This window comes from Rattus norvegicus, chromosome 6 (assembly GCF_036323735.1).
Source record: "Rattus norvegicus strain BN/NHsdMcwi chromosome 6, GRCr8, whole genome shotgun sequence".
Lineage (NCBI taxonomy): Eukaryota > Metazoa > Chordata > Mammalia > Rodentia > Muridae > Rattus > Rattus norvegicus.
In genome coordinates, this window is record NC_086024.1 from 79,978,440 (window position 1) to 79,996,527 (window position 18,088).

Consider the following 18,088-nt stretch of genomic DNA (forward strand, 5'->3'; position numbering starts at 1 on the left):
GCTGCTGTTTTCTTAGGCTCCGTTCCACGGCAGCCGACTCCCTCACAGCTGTGAGAGCTTCTTGGAAATTGTCTTATTTAAAAGATCGCATTGATTCACCACCTCAGGCTGAGGAAATAAGAAAATTCAAAATAACCGGTGTTGGATTCCGTGGCAGTTCATATCCCAGACCTGAGAGCAGCAAAGAACCTAGACAGGATGCCTGAGAAATTCACACTGTTGGCTGGACAAGAGCTATCTGGATACGGAATAAGTCTCTGTGGGGCAACCCATTCTGCTTTGCTTAAAGGTGTGGAGCCAGCTGGTCATTCTGCATGTAGCCCACGCATGCATGCACTGTTCTTCCACAACTGTAGCTGGGATTGACTGAAAGTGAAGTCAGCCTTCTGGGAACCCACTGTCTGAAGTGAACAGTGATGCAGAAGCCATGGTCACACCACACAGCTGTTGAAGAGGAAGATCTTGATGGTGGCCAAATTCTTCTTAAAGTGGCCTCAAATGTTTTCTAGTTTCACCTCTATTTTCTGCTGCAATTCACAGCCAACAGATCGCAAGTTACTACTCACATGATAGTGACCAGCACTGGAACTTAAATCCTGTAAACAGCTTGAAAGCAGGCTGGTCTTGCTAGAGTAGAGGTTGGGTTCACCAACTCTCTTCTTTTTCTCATCCCCTGGTTCCCAGGCTCTGGTCACCATTCTACCACTCTATATTTCTGTGTTTCTAATTTTTTCAGAGTTCACAGACAGTTAAGGTCATTTGACATTTGTCTTTTTGTGTCTGCCTTATTTCACTTAGCATAATGTCCTCCAGGTTCATTAGTGTTACCATGAAGGATAGAATTTCTTCCTTCTTGTGTTTGGCTAGTATTCCATTTTGCATATCTCTCTGTGTGTGTGTGCTGTATTTATTTCACCATTCTTTGGTCAGTGGACATAATACCCTGATTATTATGGAAAAAATGTTGCAATTGATATGGGAGTGAGGATATTTCTTGGACATATTGATTTCATATCTCTCCCTCTCTCCCTCTCCTTCTCCGTGTCTGACAGGGCTTCACTATACTGTCCTGGCTGGCCTAGAACTTGCTATGTAGACCAAGGTGGTCTCAAACTCACAGAAATTTACCATTTGCCTCTCGATTGCTGGGGTTAAAGGCATGCACTGCCACACCAAATTTCATTTTCTTTGGATATAGTCTTTGGAATTGTTGAATAAAGTGATAGCTTTGCTTTTAATTTTTAGAAGGAGTTTCCATGCTACAGTTAGAGAGTAGGAATACTAGTGTTCTGTGTAATAGTAGAATGGCTATGGTAAATGATGTATCCAGCATTTTGAAATTGTTAGAATTCTGAATATTCTCATAATAATAAATAATAAATAATAAATAATAAACATGATTCATGAATAGGTCATGATCCAAGATATATATATATATATGTATAATATATGTGTGTTTATAAAAACACTATAGTGTTGCAATAAATCTGCACAGTTAAATGTCATTTATAAGCAAAGTAAAAGTAAAATGAAGTAACAAGAAGAATTCAGTCTGAATTGATGGTAGTTTTATGAGAGAATGACTTAAAGTGGACAGGGAAAAGACTGGCCCTCATTAAGTAAGCTGATTTTTATTCTGTTGACTAGAGGCAGCTGCTCAATATTAATGGATATAATATTTCAAGATAAATTTGTCTCTTCTTGAACTAGAGGGTTTATATGGTCAGTTCATGTCCACAAATAGTTATCATTGGTTCGTGCCTACTATTTGCCCAGCTCATATGACGATCTCTCTGTATAGAATCACATTTCAATCTTACTAAAAGTATGCTATAATATCTACCACATTTATTAAGCCATCACTATATGCACACTGCATTAGCAGCTTCATATATCAGACACGTTCAACAATATTTAACAATATACATTTGTGTAATTGTACCTTACCTTATCAACATGGACATTTTAATATTCTTCTGTACCAGAAGAGTAGGAAATATGAGGGCACCAGGAAGTTAGACTGAGAAGTCTCTCCAGGGTGTGCTTCTAACCTCTACACAGAAATGCCTGGCAAGAAGCATGGCATCATGTAGGCAGACATGGTGTTAGAGATAGAGCCTAGAGTTCTACATCTTGATCCACAGGCATCAGGGAGACTGGATTCTACACTGGATAGAGCTGGAGTATAGGAGACCTCAAAGCCCACCCCCACAGTGACATACTTCCTCCAACCAGACCACACCTACTCCAGCAAGGCCACACCTACTCCAGCAAGGCCATACCTACTCCAGCAAGGCCACACCTCCTTATGAGCCAAGCATTCAAACACATAAATCTATAGGGGTCATACCTATTAAAACCTAGGTTATAGAAAATTAGATTTCATCATCATTATTATTTTATTTTTAATTTTATTCTCCTTTCATATATTACATCCTGACTGCAGTTTACCCTCCAAACCCTCTCTCCAAGTTTCACTCTGCCTCCATTTCCCCACATAAAGGAGCAGGTCTCTCAGGGACATCAAACATACAGCATAACAAGCTACAATAAGACGAGGCATATACCGTCACATCAAGGCTGGACAAGGCAACCCTGTAGGAGGAACAGGGTCCCACAAGCAGACAAAGGGTCAGAGACAGCCTCCGCACCTACTGTTAGAAAGTCCCCAAGCTACTGAGCCATAACGAATATGCAGAGGACCTATGTCAGACCAGTATCGACTCCCTTATTTCTGCTAGCCCCCATAAGTCCTGGTCAGTTGATTCTGTGTGCTATGTTCTTGTGGTGTTCCTGACCCATCTGGTTCCTCTGATGATCCTTCCTTGCCTCCTCAGCAGGATCCCCTGAGCTATGCCTAATGTTTGGCTCTGGAACTCTGAGTCTGTGCCACACAGTTGCTGTGTGGAGTCTCTCTGGTCTCTCTCATGATGATGATGCTAGGCTCCAGTCCCAGAACATTCTGAAGGTAGGACAAACTGAAGGTTTAAGGTTTTGTTGGTGGGTTGGTGTCCCAATATCTCGACTTGAGGCCTTGCCTGGTTTAGTCAATTATCCCCAGAGGATTGGGGAATCCGGCTTTGTGTCCCTCATTACTAGAAGTCTGTGCTGGGTTATAGAGTTTTTTTATGGGTATGCCCAGGAGTGGTGTATGGGGTCACATGGTAGCTCTATTTTTAATTTTTTGAGGGTCTGCCATACTGATTTCTATAGTTGTTTTACTAGTTTATACTGTCACCAACAGTGGATAAATGTTCCTCAAAATAAACTACAGAAGTATAGTGACAAAAATGCATGCTGTCAACATAAAATCACATAGGTAGAACGATAGAATAGATGAACAAGAGATAAACCCATATAGCATGGCCAAAGAGTCAAGAAAAAATGACAGCACGTCAATAAATGGTGTTGGACTTTGCCAGCACCAATCATGCATATGGTGCATGGACCCATGCAGGCAGAGCGTGTACACAGAATAAAACAAAATGAAAGAGTTTATTTTATTTTATTTTAAGAGGTTATTTTAAAACTTTAAAATCTGTAACTTCTATAGGAAAATCCAGGGAATACCCTTGAGTATATTCAATAACTGTGCATAAAACTCTCTTGCATAAAACTATAGAAATCCAAGAATCAATGAATGAGAATACATGAAACTAAAGGTTTCTGCACAGCAAATGACACTATCAGCAGCGATCAGACAGCCTAAAGAACCGGAGAAAAGTCTTTTCTAGCTATACTTGATGCAGGGTAATATCTAGAATATATGAAAACACAAAAATTACTTATTTCCGAGTCAGTAACCAGGATGGTGAAATGAAAAGTGTAATTTAAAAAAAGCCACAACTTGTCAATAGATATTTTAAAAATACAGTGGCATAAATATTATATGGAGTAACTAAGCACTTTCTCATTGGACTTAAAGCCTGTGCCACAGGAGGAAACCCATGCCTGCCACTGTAAATCTCCCATGGGTCCATGGTTGGGGAGCTCACAGCCCAATGGGTGAATCCATTATCACTTGTAGAACACAGCTCTCAGACTCCATCAGAGAAGTTTCTTTGTGTAGACTGTGGTTAATGGAACTCATGGCGGGTAGAATCTCAGTGCATACTTCGCAGTGGAATGCTCAGCCACGAAACGGGCGTCCACATTCCACTCACTCTCAAGCTTCAGGGAATATCATGGAAGACAGGGCAGAAGGACTGTAAGAGCCAGAGGTTTGGGAGGATAGTCACAAAGCTGTCTTCTGGACACTGACAGGGCTAGCACCCCCTTGAGCTCACAAGAGTTGTGATTGCCTGCAAGATAACCTGAACAAGATCAAACCAGTTAGCATTCTAGCGCAGGGTAGGAGGAGGTTTATGAGCCCCCACCTCTAAATGAGGACCCATGGGCAGTTGATAGCTTATTACAGGCTTGGTTACCACTCATTGCTAAGTAGCTTTTCAGTTTGTGTTATACTGCCTAGAAAGTACCACATTGAAATTAAATCCTAGTGCAGTCACAGGATCCTGAGTTACTGTAAGTTAAATGCTGATCTATATCATCTATATGATGATCATCTTGCTAAATTCTGGTTTGTTGACATTTATGAAATATTTTACAATGCAGGAAATAAATGCTATCTTAAGTAAATTTGAGGCAGGGTTCAGTTCAATGAATTCTGCAAAATAAAGGACCGAGCAAGCTCCCTCTATCCCTCAGTTAAAAAATGATTCAAATACACAAGCAGTTTGCAGGGATTGCACAGAAGGACTAGGAATGTGTTCATATGCAGAAAGTTTGTGTCGAGTGGGCGTGGTGCTCACATGCTGTAGCAAAGGATTGGCATATGCAGCGTGAGTTCTTACCTGGGGTCATGGCAGACTCTCCTTGGGAGGCAGAGAGACAGAGAGAGCATTAGGAATAAACACAGTGCTGCGGACACTCCTTGCTTTTATTCTAGTGAGAGTTCCTTGGTACTATTCCCTATTTTTGTTTCTGTATTACATGTGGCCTGGACAAAGGCCTCCAGCTGGAAACCTGTTTGTCCCTTGGCTCCTTTTGCTCTAGGACAAGCTTCCTCGTGGGCAAAATGAAGCATAGAGTAGTGATCTCCAAAATTTTCTTCTTGCTTGTCATTTTCCTACTCTAATAAACAAGTTTTTCTTGGGCAGATTGAATGGGAACTGTTTTAGGTGCTGCCTGTTGATGTGGGCATTTGAAAAGCACCCCTCTCCTTTCCTGTTACTAAGTTTCACCTTTATTTTCTCTTAAGCTAGAAATCCTGGAAAACAGAACATAAACAAAAGATCTAGGCCTATACAGGGAGTTTTTCAGCCTTTGCTGATGTTCAGAAAACCATCGAAAACTTAAAAAACAAAACAAAACAAAAGCCCAAACTCAAAAAACAAAACACAACTTTTGGATTAGGTCGAGTTCTTCTGAGTAGATACCATCTGGTACAACAGCCCTACCCTTCCCCAGTCTCCCTTACTCCTGGTCTTGGCAGAAACAGGTGAGTAGGCCCCTTTCTTCCAACCCCCTGCCCAAGAAGCTGTCAGGGAACGCTGAGGCATTATCAACAGGCAGGAAGTGGGCTGGAGATGAGGGGTCTCCACCCATTACCAGCTGCTTAAGTAGTAGGCAGGGGTATTTTTTCTTTCTGTAGAAAAATCCAGGTCAGCAGATACCCCAGACCAATTTATACCACATGCTACCCACTTAAGGACTTAAAATGCTAGGAAGGGACCTGGAATGCTAATCCCCCTGTTTCCCCCACGCTTTGTGCTTAGAATCCAGAAGAATACAGCGTGAACAGTCAGATTTGGCAGTGTAAAGGGAATTATTAGGCAACTAGAAGGAAGGGAAGCTGTCTACACGGAACGTTGTGTATCAGTGATTGGATGTCAGGACCCAGCATTGTGCAATGGTGACGTCTATGCAGGCTTCATCACTTGCTCATTCAGGTTTAACCCAAAGACAACTTTGACAGATTATCAGAAACTTTTGGAGAGGGTGATGGGTTGGGTGGGGAAAGGAGTGAGGTAATTTAAAAAAAAATGACTTCATCCTTCTCAAAGCAAAATAACACTATCACCTCCGTGAGTTTGCTACAGCTTCTTCTCATGTAGTGTGAAGAGAAATGTGGGGGACAGCTCTAGCACGTCACTATAACTGTCATTAGCACTCTAAGATAAAGACTGTGTGCTTGCTTATCTATCACATCCTAATGCATTTCTGATGCTTTGTGGAAGATATTTGACCTTCTCTTATTCTCCTTTTTAAAGAATGTTTTTCTGTGGTTTATAAGTGCATAAGGTCCTGGTTCATAATTTTAAGTATGTACACACACACACACACACACACACACACACACACACACACACACACACTTTTTTTTAATATTCCCTTAATAGTAGGAAAACATTAAATGGTTACCTCTGTGAACATGTTCCGATTGACTTGTAGACCAACTTTTACCACCTCAAAAGGGTTAACCACGACGGCTTCTGTTAGTCCAGATCCTAATCCAGCAATGGGAAATGTCTAGAAAAATAAGTCAACCAATGCTTTAAAACAACTGGTCGCGCCCGTTGGATTAAGCATTTTATTTATTATGCAATGTAGCAGAAGTTAGGATGAGGATGAAGAAACCCCCCAAGTGAACCATATACCATTACTAAACAGCTCGAATTCTTGATTAGATGCTGACAATTCATGGAGAAGAAATTACAGAAGCCACAAACCACATCCTAATGTTTTCAAAATAAAATGTCAAAGCCCCATCAACAATGATGTTTCCCTTTAACAAAAGTGGAGGCTGTTTGACTGGTTAAAGGTGGATCCTAAAACATCTTTATGCATACAATGAAAGGCTTTAAATTGTAAAGGGAGAGTTTCATTTTTAAATATTCACTTAGATGCATTTATTGAACCTCAAATAAAATGTTTATGGGGTGGGGGTCAGGTATGGGAAAAGACAGGAGAAAAGTTCAGAAGGGCAGGAAAGTGAATAGAAATATGTAGCAGTCGGGGGTAGGAACCAGGCTGGGGGCAGGGAATCAAAAGGTTTCCAGGACCCAATGGGGATGACATTATCCAAAATATCCAACAGAGGAGCGATAAAACCTGTAGAGACCACCTCCAGTTGATAAGCTGGCCCCCAATTGAGGGACAGGGCCACCAACCCATCTCAAAATATTTATCCCAGAATTGATTCTGTCTAAAGGAAATGCAAGGACAAAAAAATGGAGCAGAGACTGAAGGAAAGGCCATTCAGAGACTGCCTGCCCCACCTTGGAATCCATCCCATCTGCAGACACCAAACCTTGACATTTCTGCTGATGCCAGGAAGGGCTTGCAGACAGGAGCCTGGTATAGCTGTCCAATGAGAGGCTCTGCCAGCACTGACTAATACAGATGCAGATGCTCACAACCGACTATGGACTGAGTCTGGAACTGTATGGAAGAGCTCAGGGAAGGACTGAAGGAGATGAAGGGGACTGCAACCCCATAGGGAGAACAACAGCATCACTTAACTGGACTCCTCAGAGCTCCCAGGGAGTAAAACACCAACCAGGGAGTACACATGGATGGGCCCATGGCTCCAGCTACTTATGTAGCAGAGGATGGCCTTATTTGGCATCAGTTGGAGGGGAGGCCCTTGGTCCTGTGGAGGCTCAATGTCCCAGCATAGGGGGATGCTAGAGGGGTGAGGCCAGAATGGGTGGGTGGGTGGGAGAACATCCTCTTAGAGGCTAAGGGGGAGTTTGCAGAGGGGAGATTGGGAAGGGGACAACATTTGAAATGTAAATAAATGTAACAACCAATAAAATAATCAAAACACTAAAAAACTGTTTATAAGAAGCCACCTTCCAGGTACATAACTGGAACCATGCAGATGAATAGTCATGTTCTCAGAGCTATTGATCAAGATTATAAAAAAACAAAGTTATTTTCATTCAGTCTCGTCTCTATTTTTTGTTTTAATTCTCACTCCAGAAGATCAGAGTCAGGGCCTTTTACACAGTAGGCCAAACTCTATGCTGAGTAGAAAAACTCTACACCCAGCTGTTTTTTGTTTTCAAAGGAGCGATCACTCTATTTTTGCACCTAAAAGTTGAGTAATAAATACTGTGATTAAAAATGGCTGGGTTGTTCTGGGGGGCTCCACTAAAATCCAGAACATTTTAAAGGATGATTGTATGTCAGATTCTTTTTGTTGATGGGTTGAATTTCAGCAAAAGAAGCCTAATCCCAGCACTCAAGGCAGAGGAGGGCAGATATATGAGTATGATGTTAGCCTGGTTCTGTGTAGCAAGTTCTAGGATAGCCAGGATTATATAAAGGTACACTGTCTTAAAACAAAACAAAACAAAACAAGAATTTTAGCAATAGAAAATAAAAATTTCATATAATTTTGTTATACACAGACCTAAAAGTTTTCCAGAAAATGTACATTAGAAATGAGTACAATAATTAATACACACACATTTACACAGACACAGACAACACACGCACACACACACATACACAAAGAGGAAGAAAAAGAAAGAGAGGGAGAGAGGGAGAGAGGGAGAGAGAGAGAGAGAGAGAGATAGCCCTTCACACTCTAAAATTCTTTGCTACTAAACTAATTCCAGGAAGCTCAGTTTTGTGTCCAAATAGGGGAGGAATAAAAACCCATGGGAAATGGAGATCTTCTATCTGCTTGATTCATTCCAGGCTGTCCTTGAACTCTCATAGTGAGCCTCCTGCCACAGACTTCCAAAAGCTGGCATTACAAACGTGCCATGCCTGCCACTTATTCTTATCAGTGTCTCCAAGAATTTCAAAATAAGCGACAAGAAGGAAGATAGGGGTAACAAATGTTCTGTGTCTTTAAAGTGGAGGCGGGGTCAGTTGAGGGCCAGGGAGATGGGGCAGCTGAAATCCAGTCTACACCTGCATGTGTGAGCCACAGGGAGACAGTGGTCTGGAGAAGAGTTTCACACAGGTGACATTTGTGCTGCTGGGGCTGCAGGCCAACCACAGAACTCGGGATACTCCCATGCCCTCAACTGTAAAATAGGGATAGCAACTCTGGTTTCTCTACAGGGGTCAGAGTTACGCATGGACGTTCTTTTAAATTGCTTTCAAGCATGACTGCTCTGGTTTCCCACGGAAAGGAGGAAGAATGGAGTTGCACACAGATTCTAGGAGAGAAGGAATAATACGATGTTTTACATATATCCCACTGCATTACGATCTTAAGCATAATTTGTATAGGGTAAATGAACAAATTTTTTTTTCATTTATCTCAGACTTTCATCATGGAGTCCAAAAAGCAGGGGTGGGGGGAGAACCAAACCAGTTTCAAACTGTTCCGACTGGGAAAGTTAAAATCCAGATGCCAGGTTTTTATTACTCACTAGAGCAATCTTCTAAGCAATTCACTGTTTTGTCCCTCGGTAAAGCTCAGCTGCATTTGCTGTCAGAACTAGCGTTCAGCAGTCCCTTGTCAAAAGAATCGATCAGATATCAGCAGATCATGTTACTTAGATTGTAGCAGAGACGTCTTTGCTGTCGGGTTTCCAGTCTCCCTGGCTTTCATGTGAGCACCAGGGCATATTTAATGGCTAAATGCCTCACTGCATCAAACAGGAATCCAGAGTAAATGAGTTCAGGAAAAGAAGAGGGCCAGATACGGTTTACACGAGTTCATTTATAGTAGCTGGAACGGCCAAATACTTTTCCGTTTCAAACCTTGAGTCAGAAGACCTGCAGGGCCTCACGTGTCATCTGAGCACAGCTCGGAAACAGCCAGGTGGGCCTTCAGAGACCACGTTTTATCTACACCCCCTGGGATGTCTCTAACCTCCTTTTTTCTCAAGAGGTTTCCAGAATTAAGAATTATTTTAGGAAAGATACTGCGAAATACATATACACACACACACACTTACCTACATACACTCAAGCATGTACATACACACATGCATATTTGTTTTTGAGACAGGGTTTCACCATCTATCTCTAGTTGTTCTAGAACCCACTATGTAGACCAGGTTTGTCTTGTGCTTACAGAGATCCATTTTCCTGCTTCTTCCTCCTGAATACTGGGATTCAATGCCACCACTCCAAGCTTGGAACAAAATCCTATCCATTTGAGGTTGCTGGCATAACGGCTTCTTATAGGAGAGCATGCCTCCCAGCTGCTCCATTTATTCCGGAGGCTGGATTGGAAGCTTTTGTCTAGAAAGCGATTTTTTTCCCTAGAAAGTGGGCGTGTAAGATTTTTGAGGATAAGGAATATGACAGTCTGTTTGTTAGAGTAAATATTCTGAAAGGAACTTCATGAGAAAAGGATATATGGTCCCTGATACCCAATATTGCTGTTATTGTCATTGTTGTTTGTGATGGTGAAAAAATAAAACACAGTCCACACTTTAGATTTTGATTTTTTCCCAGGCCAGCAGTGCCACAAGGGCTCAGGATGCTGAGTAGACAAATGCTACAGTTCTCCGCGGGCTGTCCTTCCAGGAAAGTAAGCAGCAACTTTTTAGGATGCATTCCATCGCTTAGCTGTGACGCTTGGATGTACCCCTTCCTTTTGCCTCACAGTGGTTTTATCAGCTGCAACTCCACCGTACACGGAGACAACCATAATTAAAGAGCTGGAGGCAAGCACGGTGCCTTTCCAGTGGAATTTTGAGGTTTTAACAACCAAATAGGGCTTTTCCCAGAGGCTGCGCGGTTCGGTGCCGTGTAGAGGGACGATGCACTGATCACCTTTTGCAGATTCAGAGTGGGAGGAGCTTCATGCAGTTGCTCGCTCTCAGGCTCTCAGTGCACACACATTTGCTCTACGCAATTTAACACGCTTTATGAAGGGGAGCAAAGTCATCAAGAAGGGAGCTATGGCACAGGGCAATGGCCAGTCACCAAGCGAGCCTTGGGAAATACCTGAGCTGTGTCATGGTAGGATCCCTATTCTCCCCGGCTGAGTTGTTTACAGTCGTTCCAATAAAAGGCCCTTCAGTCTGCCTCTGACCACAGAGTGATTTTATCCCAAGTGACTTGAAGTCCTATATTTACTACAGCTTTTGCGACAGCTGGGAAACTGACCTGTTAGGAAATAATCTCAGGCATTTTGACTTTTGCATAAATAGATACATGCAGTGTGTAAGTAAACAAATGCATGTTTTGGTTTCCAAAGGTGAATGTAGTCTTTATTTTATTTTCTTGACTGTATATCATAGAGGCCTTTCCAGACATATCATTATTATCATAAATTCATCACTGAGAGCCATAAAATAGCCAGATTGTGAGTTATTATGAAGATGGCTTTCAGCAAGTAGCTGACCATTGAATAACTCAAATTCATATTTTAGTAGCTGGGATTTGGGAATCAAGAGGGTTTTTGTTTCTGGATTTTGCTTTATGAAATAACATACACACTTAAGTATAATAAATATTCTCACTTACCAGCCCTGGTGATAGTGACATATATCCCAGAAATTTCTTGTACAGCTCAAAGGTGGAAAACTGTGAAACAAAATCAAACCTAGAGATTTATAACAATTTCCTGCAACAAGCTCTCTAATTGGCTGAAAACCCCTCAGTAAATCATTATATTAATCAGTATTTAAAAATGATGAACCGTCTAACACAGCTTTTAATCCTGTCTGGGGCAGTTGCCATTAGATCCCATTTTAACATTCACATTTTTCAAATGTAGTTATAATAACTTACAGAAAATCTGATGGAATCCCTTATAGCAGTAAATGAACCATACAACCTCCATTTACCATGACCATTTTCGGTCTCCCCAGACATCAATAGACTTCTTTCTTATGGCAGTGATTCAAAATCAAGGCCTGAAACCCTTGGTCTTGTATGCATTCTCAATGAACAACTTTCCAAGAAAATGCCCTATTTTCTAACACATTTGTAGAAGACATCCAGATATTGCTTCACCTGTCCAACCATAAACTTAGCTATTAGAGTTGTTGTGAAATGTTAGAATTTGAGTAGGATTCCCTGACACAAAACTTTTGAAAAAATTTAGTTTCTCTGTCTTGCCTGTACTTATGTTAACAGAGGAACCTTTGATGCTTAGCTTATGAAAGTCTACAGTGGTCCATAGACATGATAAGACCTTGTATGTGCTGCTGTAGTGAATCGAGATGCCAATTTTATCAGACAAGAGGGTAGGGTAGTGGTTCTCAGTCTTCCTAATGCTGAGACCCTTTATTACAGTTCCTCCAACCATAAAATTATTTTCATTGCTTTTTCATAACTGTAATTTTGCTATTGTTATGAATCTTAACATGAATATCTGTGTTTTCTGATGGTCTTAGGTGCCCACTGTGAGAGGGTTATTTAACTCTAAGGGGGTGGCAACCCCTAGGTTGAGAACCACTGGGATAGAGTTTGGGCTGTGGCTGCACCTCACTGAATGTGCTTTCCTAGCATAGTAATGTCCTGTGTTCAAGCTCTAGTTGTTTTTAAAAAGAAGAGGCTAGCACGTACTCATGAGCATTATCGCACTAGTCACTGTGTTGGCTCCCTGTGCAATGAATAATCATTTGGGAAGCATTCCTCCATGCTGGTGTTGGGTCGAATGTTTTGGGAGATGATAGGTCTCATGGAAATCTCATTTCCTTAGCAATTTAGAGTGTGAGATGCATTTGTTCAGTGTTTGTCCTTTTCCCCCATTTGGCTTTCTGCTAATTCAAAGATGTAAGACAAAACTGGAATGACGAGAAGTCTAGGGACATGGACTCAGCCCACAGCTCTATCAACACTCATGAAGATTTCCAAGTGGATGCCTGGGACTTCTAGTCTTTTATTTTTCTGTCTCTGTTTTTCTTTTTGTTTTCAAATCATGCTCATTAAGCAGCCCATTGGAAAACCTAACGTCCTGAACATTCTGTGCTCAGTCACAGATGGGTTGTACGAGAGTCATTCAAATCTTGTTTCTAACAAATGGGGGCCGAGAGGTGCTCACCACAGGACACATCCCTACTCTTAGGGCAAATCCGTCTGAGCACTCTTCTCATTGCCCTTTGAAAGCAGAAGCTTTCCAGATTGGCTGTCAGGCACAGGGACCGCTGCTAGCCCTGCACACTATCTGATCTCTAATTCTCTGGGTTAGTCCTTTCTTGGGTGGTAGGAACTCTCTCAGAGGCTTGTAAGGCTGAATACTTGAGAGGGTTTCTCTGAAGACCTCTGTCTCATCAACTCCAATAACCTTACTATTCTTACGGTCTGACTGACCCAAGGAGTCTACTGGGTTCTGCCTTTATTTTCCCTTCTTCCTTAGGGCCTTGAAAACCTGCTCAAGGCAGTACACTGGGACTTTCATAGGGCCCATCTTGCTTATTTCCCCTCTCCCAGATTTACTGCCCTTCACTGTGAGTCAGTGTCTTTCATGTACTTTGCTCATTGTTACAGTTCATGGTGTTGCTCGTGTGGGACAGTAATTCTGGTCCTGTTACTGATCCCAACCAGAAGTGAAGTCTTGGCATTCAGGACGCTTTGGATAGTAAACGTGGGGTTTGGAGAAATGGAAGAGATCATCCCTACATATAAACTCTTTTCCCTATAAATGTCTTCCTGTTTCACTTACTTATTTATACACCAACTATGTTCTGCACACAGTAGGTGTAGAAACACAATAGTGAGCAACAGGCCTTCACAGTTTATAACCTCCCATGAGATTGGTTATGATAGGGAAATTTGAGCACAGAAAACAATTGCATTTCTGGCCTTGGGATACCGAATAGAAGACCCTAGAAGCCATACTGTCTCCCACCTCCCAGTGCCTCTGCTCAAATCTTCACTTCTGTTCACTGATTACAGTTTGATTCTGTCTTAATTTTTGAAATTTAATTCTTATTACTTTAATGACGAACTTCATTTCAAACAATAAAATATAGACAAGCATAATGTTGTTGGTTTCTGATCATAGTAACAATTATTTATTTATTTATTTTTTTGGTTCTTTTTTTCGGAGCTGGGGACCAAACCCAGGGCCTTGCGCTTCCTAGGCAAGCGCTCTACCACTGAGCTAAATCCCCATTCCCTCATAGTAACAATTATAACTAAAGAGTTCATCCCAACAAAGACATAAGTGCATGGTATATGCATGTAGATGCCCCTCCCCCAATTTTTGAATATTTTATTCTGAGATAAACTTCGATGGCACACAATGAAATAGTTTATGAGGTATGAAGTGGTTACAATAAGGTGGTTGCTTTCTTCACAAATCCTGAGATAAATATCCATAAAATGAATGTTTTCATAAATTGTGTTGAAAAACTGGTGTTATCCATCTGGCAAAGATACACTTAACAGCAACTTCTACTTAAAAAGCCAACGTTCTTACCATATGTCTCAATAATTTTAAGGTAAAAATCTACTTGCTACAAGATGTCTGGGACACATTCACCAGATCCAGTTGCCCAACAGTTCATCTGTTAACCATTGTTCTGGAACGGAGCACAGCTCTATTATTTTTTTCAGAGACTAACTCAGTTTTATAAAGCTCAAGGTTTTGTTTTTTCCTTCTTCTTCTCTTTTTGTAAAAGATTTTTCAACATTGATAAAACTTAATCCTCTTAAAGTGTAAATTGTCTCCAATATATAGCGTTAAGAGAAACGGCTGCAGGAAGAAGTTTAATTACAATTCACTTTATTTATACATGGAAAACACTGAACAAATGAATATATTATTCCAGGGAGACAAAGTGACTTTCCTTTTGAACAGGAACTCTGCTCTGTTTGTTTACTTGGGCAATCTTTTATCAAGTGAAGCCGTTTCATAATTCAATTCAGTCCTTTTGTGTACTTTGGTGAACTTTTTCCAGATCCTTGACTGCGATTCAGATCCTCGTAATGAAATTTGTGTTGAAGCAATAATATGAGGAAGGCATAAAAAACCAGGGCCACAAAGACGACGCGATTACAGGAGAGTGTACTCGGAAGCTTTCTTCTCTGAACTTGAGACCTGGATTTAAATTCTATTACGCTACTATTTGACATAATGCAAAAGTTTGATGTTTGTGTATATATGTTGGTTACTTTGTCCTTTTTTCAAACCCAGTCAACCCCTTCATTTACTCAGTAACAGCATGTAAGCTGTTCCTTCTCCCTTTCAGGAGCACTGGGGATAAAAATTGAGTATGTGAAAAAGCTTTATGTCATTAAAATAAATGGCATAAAGTTGGAAAGGAAGTCTTTGTGTCTATTCTTAGGCTATTTTTATAGAAAGACAAAGCCGCATTTGGTGATGTCAGTGATGGGGGTGGGGTGGGAGGGCCATGCCAGTTAGAGCTACTGCAATTAGGAGTTTTGCCTGGAAGAACACATGGGAAACAGCGTGCAGGTCTTTTCATCCTTCAAGGGCCTGGTACACATTCATAGTCATACATTGAACACCAGCAAGGAGTACAGGAATCTCCAGTTATACATTAGCGAAACGCAAGTAATAGGCAACAAAAGAGAATTTTAACAGAAGATATTGAAGGGGGGAATAAAGTTGACCTGTTGAAATATTATTTGAGAATCATACACAAATAAATAGTCTATTTCTTTTTCTTTAGTATTCACTGCTCCAAAGGGACATCTCTGAATTGCTTGAGAAGAGGTCCAGGCTTTTTTGTGGGTTTGTGATTTAATTACCAAAGTTTTAGACACTGGTGTGTGTGTGTGTGTGTGTGTGTGTGTGTGTGTGTGTGTGTGTGTGCGCGCGCGTGTGTGTTCCTCATTACACTTTTGCCTGGGAAAAATTTTACAAATAAATATGTATATTTGAGAGACTGACCAAGTTTAATTATAATGAGTATTAGTCTACAATTTCTGCATTAAAAATTTTAGTGTTGAAGATGGCGGCAGACACAGGGAGCTGGTGCATATACGCAGTGCTGAGATTTTTTTATTCACTCTTCTTTCCTGGACTAATTATATGTGGAGTTTTGTGTGTATATTTGGTCATTGGCCTTTGGGTTATCAGGAGACATCTACAGAGAAAGAAAAAGTCAGCCTCAACCAACAAAAATGGAAAAGATCAAATGGTGGTTGCATTTTCCTATCCATACTGCAACGCAGGCGGAGGAAGAGAGTTCTGTGGTGTGCTTTGAGAGCCCTGCAGAAAAAGTAGGTAACCTGATGCAGTTTATGCTATGTATACTGGTGACATTAATGTCAGTGGTCAACAGATACTAGAAGGCGCTTTCAGAAGGTTTAACATCAAGTCGGTTCACCCAGTGCAGTGTGTTTTCTTAAGGAAATGCTACCTTGTGGAAGATTCTCGCTATCCTCCCTTCCCATGGCCAAAGTCTTGGATCCAGTCTTCTTGGCTGGGAAGCTCTGATGCAGTGTGTTCCCGATGTTTACATCGATTCGATGGGATACGCCTTCACATTCCCTCTGTTTAAATATGTGGGAGGTTACCAAGTTGGGAGCTATGTTCACTATCCCACTATCAGCACGGACTTGCTGTCTGTGGTGAAGGATGAAAATCCTGGATTTAATAACGCTGTTTTCATTAGCAGAAACGCTCTCCTCAGCAAAGCAAAGTTCATCTATTACTATTTATTTGCTTTTGTTTATGGCCTTGTAGGATCTTGCAGTGACATAGTCATGGTTAATTCTTCACGGACACTAAACCATAGTCTCTCTCTGTGGAAGGTCGGGCTTGCACTAGCTTTGTTTATCCAACTTGTGAGGTGCAGACATTTCTGGACATCCCTTTACATGAGAAAAAGGTGACCCCAGGGCATTTACTGGTTTCCATTGGCCAGTTCAGGCCAGAAAAGAATCATGCTTTGCAGATCAAAAGCCTTTGCTAAGTTGCTAAATGAGAAGGCAGCTGAGTCCCGCCATTCTCTAAAACTTTTCCTTATTGGAGGATGTCGCAACAAAGATGATGAGTTTAGAGTAAACCAACGGAGAAGACTGTCTGAGAATTTGGGAGTTCAAGAAGACGTGGGATTTAAAATAAACATTTCATTTGATGAATTGAAGAATGACTTGTCTGAAGCAACAATCGCTCTGCATACCATGTGGAACGAGCATTTAGGGATTGGAGTTGCGGAGTGTATGGCGGCTGGTACAATTATCCTCGCACACAATTCTGGAGGCCCAAAGCTTGACATTGTCATTCCTGATGAAGGACAAATAACTGGATTTCTGGCTGAGAGTGAAGAAGGCTATGCTGAAACCATGGCCCATATTCTCTCTCTGTCCCCAGAAAAGAGACTTCGAATCAGGAAAACTGCTAGAACGTCTCTGAGCAGGTTTTCCGACCAGGAGTTTGAAGTAGCATTCCTGTGTTCCATGGGGAAGCTGCTTACTCAATGCCCGGTTTGCACGTTCTCCGTGTTTCATACAATGCGGAGGTGGAGATAGTGGGAGAGCCTGGGCTTGGTGTGTGCAAGTCCCCAGACCTATCTCCAACACCAAAAGTAAAAGGAAATACCTTCACGTGTAAATATTTTCTAACTTTATTCTTTATTGTAATAAAAGCAGCCTAAACAATATTCTCAGTAACATGTGTATAGAAAAGGCAGTAGTTAACAAAAATGGCAGAATTAATCTATATGGAAAAAGTAATCTCGCATATTTTCTCTTCTTTTTTGCTTTTTTGAGACAGGGCTTCTCTGTATAGTCTTGGCTGTTCTAGAAACTCTGTAGACTAGGCTGGCCTTGAACTCAAAGAGATCGGCCCGCCTCTGTCTCCCAAATGCTGGGACTAAAGGTGTGCCCCTACACCCAGCTTCATGTAGCTTAATGTACAGATTTTACTTACTGTTTGGTCTCCAAGTCTGAACAGTACAGATCTCAAAGAAAACTACCAATCAAAAAAAATTTTAGTGTTTATGTTAAGTGAATTAAGGGAAGTGAATCAAGCCTCCCCTTGATTACTATGGGTGCCTTGATATTGAAGCTGTCATTGAACTCTGTTTACATGGAGACAAAGCATACAGTACTTACCTTGACAGCTCTTTTTGGTGTTTCAGCTAAAATCGGTGGGATAATTCCCTTGTAAAAGCCAAACAACCTATTGGAGAAATAAAATATTTTTATATAAGCAAGGAAATTGGTATCAGGCAACTCTACT

At 41.2% G+C, this 18,088-nt stretch overlaps 1 protein-coding gene and 1 pseudogene across 2 annotated transcripts in view; one reads left to right on the top strand and one right to left on the bottom strand.

The window, feature by feature from the left end:
• The window catches only part of Slc25a21 (solute carrier family 25 member 21), a 499,458-nt gene that overhangs the window by 39,960 nt on the left and 441,410 nt on the right, over window positions 1–18,088 (bottom strand). The window contains exons 4-7 of one of the 2 annotated variants that reach the window (XM_039111745.2): window positions 17,962–18,028; window positions 11,449–11,508; window positions 6,424–6,531; window positions 2,423–4,313 (exon numbers count right to left, since the gene is read on the bottom strand). In XM_039111745.2, coding sequence (XP_038967673.1) covers window positions 4,266–4,313; window positions 6,424–6,531; window positions 11,449–11,508; window positions 17,962–18,028 — 283 coding nt within the window. In that variant the 3' untranslated portion in view covers window positions 2,423–4,265. Of the gene's footprint in view, window positions 1–2,422; window positions 4,314–6,423; window positions 6,532–11,448; window positions 11,509–17,961; window positions 18,029–18,088 lie in introns of those variants that run through there. The other variant, NM_133614.3, reaches the window with a different exon arrangement.
• Alg11-ps2 (ALG11, alpha-1,2-mannosyltransferase, pseudogene 2) lies at window positions 15,852–17,617 on the top strand (annotated as a pseudogene).